This window comes from Pan paniscus, chromosome 18 (genome assembly GCF_029289425.2).
Source record: "Pan paniscus chromosome 18, NHGRI_mPanPan1-v2.0_pri, whole genome shotgun sequence".
Classification (NCBI taxonomy): Eukaryota; Metazoa; Chordata; class Mammalia; order Primates; family Hominidae; genus Pan; species Pan paniscus.
In genome coordinates, this window is record NC_073267.2 from 29,194,022 (window position 1) to 29,210,396 (window position 16,375).

At 50.2% G+C, this 16,375-nt stretch overlaps 1 protein-coding gene across 4 annotated transcripts in view; it reads right to left on the reverse strand.

The window, feature by feature from the left end:
• Positions 1 to 16,375, reverse strand: part of GSG1L (GSG1 like) — a 278,788-nt gene that overhangs the window by 11,925 nt on the left and 250,488 nt on the right. For all 4 annotated transcript variants that reach the window (XM_034951145.4, XM_034951144.4, XM_034951146.3 and 1 more), the window contains one exon: positions 7,616 to 7,683. In XM_034951145.4, the coding sequence (XP_034807036.1) occupies positions 7,616 to 7,683 (68 nt within the window). The remainder of the gene's footprint in view (positions 1 to 7,615; positions 7,684 to 16,375) is intronic.

The window sequence follows — 16,375 nt, forward strand, 5'->3', positions numbered from 1 at the left end:
CTACTCAGGAAGCTGAGGTGGGAGGATCCCTTGAGCCCAGGATATCAAGGCTGCAGTGAACTATAATCACACCACTGCACTCCAGCCTGGGTGACAGAGCACAACCTTATCTCAAAAAACAAAACAAAACAAAACAAAAACAGAAAAACAAGTGAGCAAAGAAGGGCTCAGAGAGGAACAAGTGATGGAAAGAAAAATGATGATGCAGGAGGGGAAGGCGAGAGAAGGCCTCATGGGAACTTGTGAAGGGGGCGGGCACCGAGCCAGATCCCTACTAGAGCTGCTGTTATAGGAGGTTTTAGAGCTAGGAAGGACTGGGGAAGACATGATCAAGTTTATGTCTTCGGAGGATGGATTGGAAAGGAATTGGCCCTAGAAGCAGCAATTTCCATCTAGAAGTTGCTGAATAGCCCAAGCAAGCGACAAAATGCAGACTGGCTTCTGGCAGTAGCTTCAAAGGGACAGGTATTGGCCGAGGGTTGAGGACAACTGCAAATTTGGTCTGTAGATCAGCAGCATCAGCATCGTGGAGAACTTAGAGCTGCGGAACCCTGGGTCCCCCGCCAGACCTCCTGAATCAGAAATTCTGAGGGTGGGGCCCTGTAGTCCATCCTTTAACGAGCCCTCCATGTGTCTCTGATGCTCCTGTTGGCTTGGATCTCTCGACCCCCAATGCTGAGGTCTCAGATGTCTCCAAGCTGTGTGCCATCTGCGCTCCCCGCAAATTGGCATTGATATTTATTTCAGAAATACTGTCTGTTTCCATTTTAATAAAGGAAGCAACTCAAGCAGGACTCTATTGGATTTGATTTTGATCTAATAAAAATGCCAAGTTGCTCTGGGTCCAGAAAAATTCTTTCTTGAAATTCCCTCTGCTATTTTGAGGGCAGCAGACCCATCTAGATGGAGCTCCCAGAAGCCACCTCCGCGCCCAGCATGCGACAGCCTCTCGCGGAGCCCAGCCTTACAGATACACCTGGCAAAATCAAAACCTTGTCTCAGGCATTGAACTTGACAGCTGCAATCAACTGCAAACCTCAGTCGCCCCTGAAAGGAAGATGCAGACACCTGGGCCATATGGCAACATCGCCTCCATCAAATGTCACATCTGATGTGCTCCTGAGCTGGCTGGTGGCGCCACAAAGCCCCAAAGGCAGGTTTCAAAAGCAACTTCCTCAGGAAAAAAAAATTATAGCCGAATCCATATCACAGTAGCCCCCCAGAATAACATCTTTGGGGACAGTTAGGATAACCAGAAGTTTATGTAATTGCTAATATAAAAGTGGCTTCTCAGATGGGAGGTGGTGAGAGAAACTTGGAGGTTGACAGCCAACACTTAAGCACCTATTATGTGCCACACACTAGTTTAGACTCTTGGGATATACACAGGAACAAAACACACAAGGCGCCTGTTCTCATGGCACTTGGTGGAGAGAGGCAGCAAAACGAAAACCAAGCATGTGAACATAAAAGATCATTTCGGAGAGGGACAAATGCTAGGAAGAAAAGAGAACCCGGTGATATGGGGATGACTGGGGAAGCTGGTGCAGATCAGGGAAGGCTTCTCGGAGGAAGCGGCCTTTCAGCTGACTTAAAGATGAGACGAAGTCAGCCACGCCATGATTTAGAGGGAGAGCATCCAGGCAGAGAGAACAGCAAGTGCAAGGGTCCTACCAAGGGAATGAGTTTTGCGTGTTCAAGAAAGAGGAAGGTCAGGTTGGCTGGGGCAGAATGGGAGATGGGGAAGAGGCCTACGGGGTTGGGAGCCTGAGAAGGAGTGGCCTCTCTCCCAGGGTAAGGAGCAAGATCTAAATGCCAAGCTGAGTTTTATTGCCGAGTGAACCAGAGATCCCAGCAAAGCTGATTTGCCTTACAGCACTGTATTTCTAGAAGAAGAATCCCTGCTTCTCAGGGCTGGATCAACCATCAAATGAGATGGCAGAGAAGTGCTTAGCACAGACCTGCACACAGTAAGTGTTTAATAATGCCGGCTCCCTGACATCCCGCCTCCCCCGTTCCTCCTGCCGGCAAGTCAGCCCATCGCAGGATCTGAGCAGCTGCTCCCCGCAGAAATATTGCAAAACTCGTCCAGGCATTTCCAAAATATTTTCTTGGCTGAAAACCCACTAGCAGCTAAGAGGCCGAATTCTGAGACGGCATCATTTCCATACTCATTTGATCGGCTGCTTCTCTAGACCATGAGCTCCATGAGGACCGAGGCCATGTCTGGAGGCACCCCACATCCTCAGTACCCTGCCCAACCAATGAAGCTGCTGACTGACATCACCTAGCGGTCCAGGGTGTGGGCGATGAGGTCAGACCGGCCGGGTTCAAATCCCAGCTTTGCTACTTTCTAGCTGTGTATTGAGTAAGCCATGGTCTTAACCTCCTGGGCCTCAGTTTCCTTGTCTGTAAAATGGGCCTGTATTTAGGGTTAAATGAGTGAATAAGTGCAAAGTCCTGAGAACATGCACAAAGGTGAGATATTGTGATTAGATCTAGGGGACTGAGTTCTTCTTGCTGGCTGTTTCCGTAATCAAATGCAGGTATCATCATGATAGCCCTGGAGGTCCTGCCAAGGGGTATCACCCTGGCTAAGTCCCCCTTCCTGCTTTCCCTTTCCTGCACCCCATGTCATCCTGAGTGGGATGAGGCACCATGCCCTGCTATCCCGCACCCTGCATTGACCCCCTTCAAGCTCTGGCCACACAGTGCACGAATGGCTTGGGTCTGTCTCCCCAACAAGACTTGGAAGTCAACAGGGTCCAGCAACGTGCCTTATTCGTCTCCATGCTCCCAGGAGCCAGAGAGGTCTCTTTAGTAATGATTTGTGGAATAAATAAAGCAGCCTGCTTCAGGATCCCTGAAGTCACGGGATCTCTCACGCATGCCAGCATCCAGCCCACATTCCCCCGACCCCTCCCTCAGTTCTGACCATAGAGGGGGTCTCTTCCTTATTCGCTGTTTGACGTGGGAGTTCCCAGCAACTCCGCTGTCCCCAGGGAATGACGGCCATCCCTGCTAATGCTCAGCTACCTGATAAAAGGCACACCTGGCCCAGAGGTTGTGGGGTCTCAGGCTCTTTTCTTCCCTGAGAAGCCAGGATTTGGAAAGTCTCTGGGGGCGACTGACAGTTTTCCACAGCTCTTTCCCCACCGGCCTCTGGCTCCCCTGAACCCCCAGGAGGTTAGGCCCCTTTTGTGTCACTGTGTCTCCCTACCCTACACATTCTCCTCAGATGATCTTTGCAGTCTCTGGGCTTCAACCATCCCATACTGTACTGCAGCCTCAAACTCCTGGGCTCAATCAATCCTCCCACTTCAGCCTCCAGAGTAGCTGAGAATACAGGCTTGCACCACCATGCCCAGCTGATTTTAACTTTTATTTTTCAAGATGGGGTCTTGCTATGTTGCCCAGGCTGGTCTCGAACTCCTGGCATCAAATGATCCTCCTGCCTTGGCCTCTCAAAGAGCTGGGATTAAGGCATGCACCACTGCACCTGCCTGTCTCTCTGCCACCCTTTTAAGCTCCCCTCCATTGATCTGGCTGCCTCCTGGAGGCCCTCACGAGCCCCTCAAACTCCACACAGACAAAGCAACATTGCCCTTCACAAACTGACCCCTCCCCATATCCTTCCATCAGTCAGGGACCCCATGCCCCTGACTGCTTGGGCAAAAATTCTGTGCATATCCTAGGTCCCTCCTCTCCCCCGGTCCTCACTCAAATCAGTCACTTATCTGATGCTGTCCCCCCAGCTCCACGGTGGTGCACACTGCTAACCCCCAACTGTGCAAGGGGGCTTTCTCCGTCGCGCCCCAAGCCCCTCTGCCCATGCCCCGAGCCATTACCTCCAGATAACTCATGCACCCGACCCTCTCTGCGGCAGCCCTTGAACAATGGCCCAGGAGAGTTGCCTTCCTATCTGGGGGGATGGCTCAGATACATATGCTCTGCACCGGTGCCCCCAGCCCCCAGCAGGCTCGACGCTGTGCCTTTGACTGGTCGCCTTTGTCTCCCTTCTTAGTCTCTCTTCCTCACTCCTAGTTGGGTGTTCAATCATCAAAATAAAGCACTTGCTGTTATATCCTCATCTCAAGAGACTTCCAGGGAAACACAAACCAAGACACTCTGGGAATTCTACCAGCAGAGGGTCCTTGATCTACCCACTTTTATCTCCAACACCACAGTTCAGGCCGCCACCATCATGTCTCCCAAGAACGACTGCAACAGCAAAACATTTTGTGCATATTGTAGATTACAAGATGGTCTCCTGGTCTCGAGTTTGGCTCTTCTCTGATCCTTTTCCCACAGTGCAGACATATATATATATATCTATATAGATATATAGATAGATAGATAGATGGTAGATAGGATAGATAGGATCTGTAGATAGATGATAGATAAATAGGTAGATAGATGACACGATTGATAGATGATGGATGGATAGATTAGATAGATGGTAAGATTTATAGATGATAGATGATTGATGGATAGATGATTGACAGATGAATAATGGATGATGGATGAATAGATAGATTAGATGGATAGATAGATATAGATAGATAGATACATAGATAGATAGATAGATGATAGATAGATAGATAGATAGATAGATAAAGAAATAGGTAGGGAGAGAGAGAGAGAGAAATAATGTGGACATGTCTTCTCCCTGCTTAAAATGCCCCGGGCTCCCTGCTGCAGAATCAACTTCTCCTCCACTGCATAGTGAACTCCGTCCCTGTCCTGCCTCCTGCCACCCTCGGCCCCTCCAGCTCTCCTGCCCTCCCATTGCCCTCCCTGCCTCAGCCACCCTGGTCTCCTGGCTATTCCACAAGCACTGTCTGGCTCCTTCCAGCTGTCGGACACACAGGTCCCTCTGCCTGCAAAGCTCTTCATTTGACTCCTCACCCTTTAGGTCCCAGCTCCGTGGTTTCTCAGAGCGCTGACTCTGAAGGAGTGCCCCTGCCCTGTTTCCTCCCCATCACCACATCTTCCTCCCTTGTTTGTTTTTGAGCTCACTTACTGAATGATTCTCTCTCCCCTCAGACTGTGAGTCCCTGAGGCAGGGGCCGTTGTCTTGCCTGACTCCCTGCTGTCTCTCCAGCACCCACAGGGCTGACGTGCAGCAGATGCTCAATAAACACTCACCAAGGAATGAAAGATGAAATTGTTCAGACTGTTGCCTTATCAAATGGGTCTGATGATTCTTTCACAAGGAGATGCTGCTTGAGGGGGCACTAGGCATCAGGGCAGGGGATGGATGTGGGGGCTGAGATTGGGGGTAGGGAGAGGGCTGCAGAGGCTGGGATTGGGGGTGGAGAGGAGGGCTGTGGAGACTGAGATTGGGGGTGGGGGGAGGGCTGCATGTACTGGGATTGGGGACGGGGGAGGGCTGCAGGGACTGGGATTGGGGGTGGAGGAGGGCTTTGGGGACTGGAATTGGAGGCTGGGGGAGTGCTACGGGGGGCTGGGATTGGGGGCACGGGAGCGCTGTGGAGGTTGGGATTGGGTGCCAGGGGAGGGCTGTGAGTACTGGGATTGGGGGTGGGGGAGGGCTGTGGCAGCTGGGGTTGGGGGCGTGGGGGAGGGCAGTGGGGTTGAGATTGGGAGCAGGGGGAGGGCTGTGGGGCTGAGATTGGGGGTGGGGGGCAGTGGGGCTGAGACTGGGGGTGGGTGGAAGGCTGTGGATCTGAGTTTGGGGGTCGGGGGAGGGCAGTGGGGCTGGGATTGGGGGTAGGGGGAAGGCTGTGGGCACTGGGATTGGGGGTGGGGGGAGGGCTGTGGGCACTGGGATTGGGGTGGGGGGAGGGCAGTGGGGCTGGGATTGGGGGTAGGGGGAAGGCTGTGGGCACTGGGATTGGGGGTGGGAGGAGGGCTGTGGGCACTGGGATTGGGAGTGGGGGGAGGGCTGTGGGCACTGGGATTGGGGGTGGGGTGCCATTTCCTCTGACCCTGAGAACTCTCATTCTTAATTCCAGGGCTTGCTTTTCGGGCCACAGTGCCTTGACTCTTCCAGTGGTAGGGACCTCCACCCAGGCCCCCAGATGCCCCTAAGACAAGCCCCAAGGCCTCTTTCCACCCAGGGTTTCCCGCCTATTCTGCAGGGAGCCTGGGGAGGCTCACTCCCAAATAAGGGAGCTGAGGACATTCTGGAATGCACCAGGATTCTCAACCTCTATCCCTGCTGTGTGCTTCCCGAGCCCGTCTCTGATGATTTCTTCACTCTGTTGTCCCTGCAGCAGGAGTTCTCCAAACACATCCATCCCCTGGTTTCTGATCCCCTCTTCCAGGAAGCCCTCCAAGCTAGCACAGACATGAAACCATGACGTGTGAGCCCACGGTTCACTTCAGCACCATCTCCTGTCCCTCACAGGCCAAATTTGGGCTCTTTTCCCTCTCCTCTTCTCCAACAAGGCCTCCTCCCAAGCGTCTTGGTTCACCACTGTCTCCTCCCCACTAGCAGAGCCATTTCTCATTCAGTTACTAGGATCACAGGATTTGGAATCAGACAGACCTGTGTTTAAATCTCTGCCTTCTTAGTTTGGATTCCCCAGCAGCAGACCCACAGGTAAGAATTTCAGTGCCCATGATATATTTACCAGGTACAGGGAAATTGGGCAGAGAGGAAAAGTGGGACAGGGATGGGAGGGGAGAGCCACTAAACCTGATGATCATTGACTCTTTATGCCTCAGGGGGATCCCACTCCAGGGTGAGGGAGCTGGGGTATCTATACACCAACTTCCCTGGCACTTCTAGCCTTCTATGGCTGGAGGTGGGGAAGCCTCCAGGCACAGAGATGCAGATACAGATAGATGCCACTGGAGCTTCCTAAAGGTCTGAGAGAGGTGGCCAGGGCACTGACAGTGTCTGCTGTGACTCCTCTGCCAGTGATTAGCTAAGCTATGTGACCTTGGGCAAGTTACTCCACCTCTCTGAGCCTTAATTTCCTCATATGCAAAGTCTAGGCAACAGTCCCAGCTGTAGGGACTGGGGGTAAGCAAGGATACGAGATCAGGCATGAAAAGCCCTTAGTACAGAGTGGGATGGGGTGGGGAACATGTGGTGGGCATTACAGCAGGCTCAGCCAAGATCTGACCATTTTAACTTTAATCTTACCTTGGTTCTTCTCTGCTTTGCTTTCTGATCCTGACATTTGTTTTCTGAGCAGTGCCCTAGATTCTGCCTCATGGTGTGCCCCACAGCAAAGTGTTTGAAGTGAATGCACCTAAGCTGCCAAGAGTATCCACAGCTCAAACGACTCCTGTCCACGGTCACCTCCCTGCCTCGGCTCCTTCTAGCCAGGACTGTCCTCCTTCAGGCCAGTGGCTAACCCAGGCCTGGCCTTGAGCTGGGTTTTCCCTGCCTGCCTGGAACTCCAGTCTCTTCCTCCCTTTCTTAGCATCCCATCCCGACTGGGAAGGCTGTGGGGAGAGCTGCGTGCAGGGGCTTGCTACCCTGAGACACCAGACTCAGTTTCCTCATCTGTAACGTGTTTGTGGGAGAATGCAGGGTGCAGTGGGGGGTGGGGGCTGGCCTGACTCTTCTCCAGGGATTCTTTCTCCTCTGGCAGCCCATGAATCTGTCGTAGCAGGTACCCACAAACAGGCCACTTACGGGCAGGGTATCTCTCGTGGCGGCAGTCTAAGTGAAAGTCCTCCTCACTCCCGTCCCTCTTCTCCATCCTGGAAAGAAAAAAAAACAAAAACAAAATCCTAGGTAGGAAAGAGAAGGATGAGTGGGCAGAGACCCAAAACCTGAAAAAGTGCAATCTTCCCCCCTCTGGAGAATATTTTGCAAAGTAACTTTCCACCTGCTGCCCTGGGGGATTTTGACCACAACCTTGTGAGATGGGCATCATTATTCCCATTCTATTAATGAAGAAACTGAGGCTTTTGGAGGTGATGTGACCAACCCAGTGTCATGCAACTAATCAGTTAGAGGCAGAATAGGAAGGCAAACCCATCATTCTGTCAAAAAGAGGAAAATAAATTATTTGCGAATGGTATATATCAAAAGATGTTTACAGTTCCATTTGTTTTCAGAATTATACATTGAAATGCACAGAAATTATTTTGGCAGAATACACACCAAAAAGTTAATGGCGATTATCCCTACATAATGAATATAGGGAATTAACTCCGGAGGCTTCTTTTTGCTAACTTTATTTTCTGATGGGGGGCAACAGGCTCTTATTCGCTAAGCAGCATTTCCCTCCCCCCGGCCCACCCCAGAGACAAGGTCTCACTCTGTCGCCCAGGCTGGAGTGTAGTAGCACAATCGGAGCTTGCTGCAGCCTCCAACATCCTCGGCTTAAGCAATCCTCCTGCCTTAGCTTTCCAAGTAGGTGGGACTACAAGTGTGTGTTACCACATCCAGCTAATTTTTAAATTTTTCTATAGAGATGGGGTCTTGTCGTGTTGGCCAGGCTGATCTCAAACTCCCGGCTTCAAGGGATCCTCCTGCGTCTGCCTCCCAAAACTCTGGGATTATAGGCATGAGCCACTGTGCTCAGCTCTGGGAAGCATTTCTTAACTACATTAAAACACATCTTTTTTTTTTTTTTTTTTTTTGACATGGAGTCTCGCTCTGTTGCCCAGGCTGGAGTGCAGTGGCACGGTCTCGGCTCACTGCACCCTCCACCTCCCAGGCTCAAGCGATTCTCCTGCCTCAGCCTCCCGAGTAGCTGGGATTACAGGTACCTGCCACTGCGCCCAGCTAATTTTTGTACTTTTATTAGAGACAGGGTTTCACCATGTTGGCCAGTCTGGTCTCAAACTCTTGGCCTCAACTGATCCGCCCACCTCGGCCTCCCAATAAAACACTTCCTAAAGATAATTCTGTGTACTATCAAAGCCCCAGTCTCCCAAATTCTGGTACAGTGTTCTTCCCCACCAACAATTGCAAGAGCTTCTCAGTGTGGTTTCTCTCTCCTCTGTCATCTCAGGGTTGTGGTGGTCCCAGAGCGAGCAGCCTCTGCAGGGTGGCAGCAGAGGAGAAGCATGGAGCAGAGGCTGTTGAGGACCTGGACAGTGGAGGCAGGTGCATGGCCTCTGACACAGCTCCAAACTTAGACCTTCACCTGCATCCCACTGATGGCTGGGCCCGAGAACCGGTGGGGTCATGTTCCCTCATTGCACACATGCATTTGTAACCCAAGTAAATTCCAGAGTTCCACACGGTCCTGTCCAAATGGGCATCACATTAGAGAAACACAATCTAGTCCTCTCAAGTAAGAACAACTCCAGGCTAGGCATGGTGGCTCATATCTGTTTTCCTAGCATTTTGGGAGGCCGAGGCAGGAGGATCACTTGAGGTCAGGAGTTCAAGACCAGCCCAGGCAACATAGCAAGACCCTCATCTCTAGAAAACATCAAAAAAGAAGCCAGTGCATGCCGGAGTGGTGGTGTGTGCTTCTAGTCCCAGCCACTCAGGAGGCTGAGGCAGGAGGATTGCTTGAGCCCAGGAGATCAAGGCTGCAGTGAGCCATGATTACACCACTGCACTCCAGCCTGGGCAACATAGCAAGAACGCCATCTCTAGAAAAAATTAAAAAATAAGCCAGCACATGTGGTGTGGTGATGTGTGCCTCTGGTCTCAGCTACAGTCTCGGCTGAGGTGGGAGGATCGCTTGAGCCCAGGAGATAGAGGTTGCAGTGAGCTATGATTATACCACTGCACTCCAGCCCAAGCAACAAGGGAGACCCCGTCTGAGAAAAAAAAAAAAAAAAAACCAATCATTATTGTCTCTCCTAAAGCACACAGTGGGTGCTCCAATCCACACAGCTTGACATCTTTCCTCCATCCCTCTCTTTTCTCTCACTTGTCTTGCAGCTGTCCTAAAATCTCTCTCACCCTGTCTTTGTCTCATTTTCAACACTTCCCCTAAACTCTCTTCAGTGTCCTTGGTGGGGCATGTCCCCTTTTCCCCACCCTCCCTGTCTTTCCACTGCTATCTCCTCTTCTGTCATGCAAGGAAGGCTCAATCCTTTCCAAAACAAATGCCCTATCTCTGTTCCCTGACTCTTCCCATCACCTCTTATTCCTAGTTGCACATCCAGGAAGCCTGAGCTGGAGGAGAAGATGGGGGAAGGTGAGAGTGACAAGCTAGCAATGCCAAAGTGTCCTTAGTAGAAGGGAGAGAGATACTCATATATTGATAATCACCAATCATTCATTCATTCATTTGCTCATTCACCAGGAACTTCCTGAGGACCTTCTCTGTTGGCACCAGATGCTGTGTGGACAGAAATGTCTCTTTCGTAACCTCTGCCCTCAGAGTCCTTCTGGCCTAGTAGGGAAGACAAGCTTGCACCCTAGTTAGAAAATGGCAGGCGAGGCTGGGTGTGGTGGCTCATGCCTATAATCCCAGTGCTTTGGGAGGCTGCAGTGGGCAGATTGCTTGAGCCCAAGAGTTCGAGACCAGCCTGGGCAACATGGTGAAATCCCGTCTCTATAAATACTAGCTGAGTGTGGTGATGTGTTCCTGTGGTCCCAGCTACCTAAGAAGCTGAGTTGGGAGGATCATTTGAGCCCAGGAGACAGAGGCTACGGTGAGCCATGATCTCATCACTGTGCTTCAGCCTGGGTAACAGAGTGATACCCTGTCTCAAAAAGTAAAAAAGATCAGGCATTGAATAACACTACACAAGGACTGTCTGCACCAAGGGGCTAGGCCTGTACTTCCCAGGGAACATACTCTGAACTTTTTCTGCTTATAAGCATCTCCTGTGGCCTGAGTGGCCCTAGGCACCAAACCAAAGGAATGAGTGTTGATGCCATAGAAAGGCAAATTTCAGTTCAACAAAAGGATAATGTCTTTTTTTTTAAGTTTTTCTTTTTTTTTTTTTAGATGGAGTCTCACTCTGTTGTCCAGGCTGGAGTGCAGTGGTGCGATCTCAGCTCACCACAACCTCCTCCTCTTGGGTTCAAGCAATTCTCCTGCCTCAGCCTCCCGAGGAGCTGGGATCACAGGCATGTGCCACCACACCTGGCTAATTTTGTATTTTTAGTAGAGATGGGGGTCTCACCATGTTGCCCAGGCTGGTCTCGAACTCCTGACCTCAGGTGATCCACCCACCTTGGCCTCCCAAAGTGTTGGAATTACAGGCGTGAACCACCACGCCCGGCCCAAAAAAGTCTTTTAATAAAAATATCTTGGCTATTTTCCTGATAAAACAAGCTTGTTTCGAAAACAAAAAAATCTCCAACACCTTAGAGACAGAAAAAATCCCCCTATAATCACATCTCCATGTAATGGGATCAACATTGTTAGCAGTTTGGTATTTATTTTTTTCAGAATTAACACTTTTTCTACACAAATAGACTCAAATTAAACATATTTTTGAAACTGATTTTCTTTTTACCTATCCAGAACTTTTTCATTTGAGTACACCTAGATCTCACCCACCTTTTTTTCTTATAGCTGTATATAAAAAAGTAATTAATATTCAATACCCCCATTGGTAGACATTTAGGTGTTTCCTCATTTTTGTTGACTCTTCCAAATAATGGTGCATGTGGTGAGTTTCCATCAGCAGAGGTGCTCAGGACTAGAGTATCACCAGTCACGAAGTCAGAACTGGACTCAAACATTGGTTAGGAGAGTGGACCAGGTAACAGCCCCTCCTCATCCCGGAACACCACCTCCCTGGCCACATCCAGCACCTCTAGGTCAACAGAGGCCTCTCCTATTGCATAAAGGGCTTCCAACATCCTCCTGCTTTTCACAGCCTTGACCTTGAACCAACCCCTCCATCCATCCTCAGCTCCCAATTCTCCTGGTTTCTTTTCGTTGTTGTTGTTGTTGAGACGGAGTCTCGCTCTGTCGCCCAGGCTGGCATGCAGTGGTGTGATCTTGGCTCACTGCAACTTCCACCTCCTGGGTTCAGGCAATTCTCCTGCCTCAGCCTCCCAAGTATCTGGAATTACAGGTGTGTGCCACCATGTTTGGTTAATTTTTTAAATATTTTTAGTAGAGATGGGGTTTTGCCATGTTGACCAGGCTGGTCTCAAACTCCTGACCTCAGGTGATCCACCCGCCTCAGCCTCCCAATGTGCTGGGATTACAGGCGTGAGCCACCATGCCTGGTCTCTCCTGGTTTCTTCTCTGAAGTCTCATCTTCCTCCAGGCCTCAAGCTGGGCACCTGCTTGGCTTCTGCTGGGAGCCTCAGCCTTGGGAAGTGGGGCCCTATGAGCAAAGGGGCTGATGTCTAAGGAGATAGTCAGTCCAGCCTGGCACAATACCTTCCCTCCCTCATCACCCAAGCCTTGTTGCCCAGAGACCTCCACTCAACAGCTGACATACCCAGTAACACCTGCCAAGGAGAGAGCCAGGCCTTGTGCTGGGCTTGGGGACCACAGGGACCACCCAGAAAGACCCCTGCCCTCAAGAATCTCCTGTTGGTTTTACCCATACACAAATAACGTGGCTTCATGTGCTAAGTTTCAGGCCAGGAGGATATGAAGAGGGTTGGCAGGGCCAATAACTATCTAGTCCAGGGGTTGGTGAACGTTTGCTGTAAAGCCTCAGATAGTAAATATGTGAGGCTTTGCAAGCCATATGTTCTCTCTCACAACTACTCAACTCTGCCCCTGCCGTGAAAGTAGACGTAGACGAGATAGAAACAAATGGGTGTGGACAGCAGCAGGTGGTGGGCGGGATTCGGCCTGCGTGGATAGCGTGTTAATGCCTGGTCAAGCCCAGTGGTTCTCAGCTTGGCTGCACAGTAAAGCCACCACGGGAGTTTTTAATTACAGGGAGTGGGGAGCAGGGCTGGAATGTGCAGCCTGGGTTGAAAACCACTGGTGCAGGGACCAGCGGAGGCTTCTCGGGGTGGTACCGTTTGAGCTGCATCATGAAGGCCATAGGACCTGCTCGCTTCCTTTTTATTTTGTCTTTGTTGTTGTTGTTGTTTTAATTTGTTTTTATGTATTTATTTTTGAGACAGAGTCTTACTCTCTCACCCAGGCTGGAGTGAAGTGGTGCGATCTCAGCTCACTGCAACCTCCGCCTCCCGGATTCTTCCGCCTCAGCCTCCCTAGTAGCTGGGACTACGGTCGTGCACCATCACACCCGGCTACTTTTTGTGGTTTTAGTAGAGACGGGGTTTCACCATGCTGCCCAGGCTGGTCTCAAACTCCTGACTTCAACTGATCCACCTACCTTGGCCTCCCAAAATGCTGGGATTACAGGTGTGAGCCACCGCACCCGGCCAGCTTTTAATTCTTTTTAACTTGCATTTTAGATTCAGGGTACGTGTGCAGGTTTGTTACAGAGGTAAATTGCATGTCACGGGGGTTTGGTGTACAGATTATTTTGTCACCCAGGTAATGAGCATAGTACCTGATAGATGGCTTTTTGGTCTCCTCCCTCTTCCCACCCTCCACCTTCAAGTAGGCCCTGGTGTCTGTTGTTCCCTCTATGTGTCCATGTGTTCTCATCATTTAGCTCTCACTTATATGTAAGAACATGCAGTATTTGGTTTTCTGTTCCTGTGTTGGTTTGCTAAGGATAATGGCCTCCAGGCTCCATCCATGTTGCTGCAAAGGACATGATCTCATTCTTTTTTCTGGCTGTGTAGTATTCCATGGTGTGTATGTACCACATTTTCTTTATGCAGTCTACCACTGATGGACATTTAGGTTGATTTTATGTCTTTCCTACTGTGAAGAGCGCTGCTGACCTGCTCATATCTAAGAGAGGAAGCTGAGCTCCAAGACTAGGCTTGCCCATCTTTCTATGACGCAGTGTTGCCATTCTGGAAAGAGCTGGTTTCCTTGCACAGACTTGAGACTCTCCACCAGATTCAGCAAGCAAGACACGGAATCTGCAGAATCTGCAGGGTCTTGGCCGCCCTCTGGGCCTGACGAGGGCTTGGCAGTGGTTCTGGTCAAGGGCTGAGTGGCCCCAATGGCGGGGCTCCCTGGCAGGAAACACGGAGGGGACAAGGGTAGGCTTTGGGCACAATGAGACCTTGGGCCCTGGAGTGAGGAGGAATCATGGTTGAGCTCAGCTCTGCGATTAACAGGCAGCATGACCCTGTGCAGCTCACTGGGCCGCTCTGAATCTCAGTTTTCTTATGTGTGCACTGGGCATAATACCGGTGGTCATTTCACAACAGTAACGACCACTGCCACTGCCTCCCTGGTTGTTGTAAGGACTCAAGCCCAGGACCTGCCACAGAAGATAGGCTCAGAGCATGTTCACTACTGCTATCTTTAAACCTCTCTAATAGTCTGATAGTCTGCCTTCCCTAATACTTTTCTTTTTCTTTTCTTTCTTTGAGCCAAAATCTCACTCTGTCACCCAGGCTGGAGTGCAGTGGCACAATCATATCTCACTATAACCTCGACCTTCTGGGCTCAAGCAATCCTCCCACCACAGCCTTCCAAGCAGCCGGGACTACAGGCACACACCACCACCCCCAGCTAATTCTTTCATTTTTTGTAAAAACAGGGTCTCACTATATTGCCCAGGCTGGTCTCGAACTCCTGGCTTCAAGTGATTCTCCCACCTTGGCCTTCCAAAGAGCTGGGATTACAGGCGTGAGCCACTGTACCCGGCCCCCTTAATACATTTTCAACTCAGAGAGAAGGATGGGGTTTCTCTCATTCTATGCTTGTAGCCTCAGAGTCTGGCACAGTATGTGGCACAAAGTATTGTAAATAATGCAAGAAAAAATACAAAAATTAGCCAGGCGTGGTGGCGGGCGCCTATAATCCCAGCTACTCTGGAGGCTGAGGCAGGAGAATCACCTGAACCCAGGAGGTGGAGGTTGCAGTGAGCCGAGATTGCACCATTGCACTCCAGCCTGGGTGACAGAGGGAGAACCCGTCTCAAGGAAAAAAAAAAAAAAAAAAAAGGAAGGGAGAGAGGGAAGGAGGAAGGGAGGTGAGGGAGGGAGGAAAAACAGTTTGAAGCTAAGAGCAGCCCACAGGGGAGGTAGCCAAGGGTCATCAGCAATGCTGGGCTCCCTGTTGAAAAAGGAGCAATGGTAAATGTCACTACGTGACAATTTCCTTTGATTTGAACTGCAATTTCCTGCAGGAAACATTATGCATTTTCTGAAGACATGAAGACAGATTTACTTTTTTTTTTCTTTTGACAGGGTTTCACTCTGTCACCCAGGCTTGTGTGCAGTGGTACAATCATAGATCACTGCAGCCTCCACCTCCTGGCTTCAAGTGATCCTCCTGCCTCAGCCTCCTAAAGTGCTAGGATTACAGTCATGAGCCATCGCACCCAACCAGATTTGCTTTTTTCATAAGATGGTGATGGTGTAAGAAACATCCACTGATATGGTTTGGATATTTGTCCCCTCTAAATCTTATGCTGAAATGTGATCCCCAATGTTGGAGGTGGGGCCTGGTGGGAGGTATTTTGGTCCCTCATGAATGGCTTGGTAATAAGTGAGTTCTCATTAGTTCAGGAGAGAGCTGGTTGTTTAAAGGAGCCTGGCATCTCCACCTCTCTCTTGCTCCTTTGCTCATTGTGTGATGTACCTGCTCCCCTTCTATCATAAGTAAAAGCTTCCTGAGGCCTCACCAGAAGCTGAGCAGATGCTGGCACCATGCTTCTTGTAGAGCCTGCAGAAACACAAGCCACATCAACCTCTCTTCCTTATAAATTACCCAGCCTCAGGTATTCTTTTATGGCAATGTGAAACAGACTAACACACCCATAAATCTAAATAAGGTCCTTGAAGGGCTGATGGGGATGCTTGGTGTGAAACAGTGCTCAGAACTGGCATCAGGTGGAACCGGGCACCCCAGATGTGTCACATCCCTCCAGGGGTTGGGGCAGTGGCTCCACTACTCACCAGCCCTGTGCCTGGACAAGTCTTGATTTTCTCATCTGATAAATGGGCACATAATATACCTATTCTTCTGGTTGTTATAAGGATTAAACTAATTAACAATGCAAAGCATGCTGGACAATATAGGGAGATCTAGTCTCTACCAAAAACAAAACAAAACAAAATTATCCAGGTGCTAAGGCTCATGCCTGTAGTCCCAACTACTCGGGAGGCTGAGGTGGGAGGATCACCCAAGGCTGCTGCAATGAGCTATGATTGCACCACTGCACTCCAGCCTGGGTGACAGAGCGACACCCTCTCTCAAATAAATAAAACAATAAATAAATGTAAAGCTCAAGCTATTTAGAACAGTACTGAGAACACTGCCTGGTGCTTGCCATTATTATCACCATATTATTATTACTGTTGTCACCATTGTCATCCTTACCTCTGCGGTCTTTCTGGTCCTGTCACCCTGTGACTGCATATTCAGCCCCACCTCCCAGTTCCAGAGGTGGAAGGTATGAACTACTGTAATGCACTATCCGGTGCCCCCTCCCCAAACACACACTCCTTTCC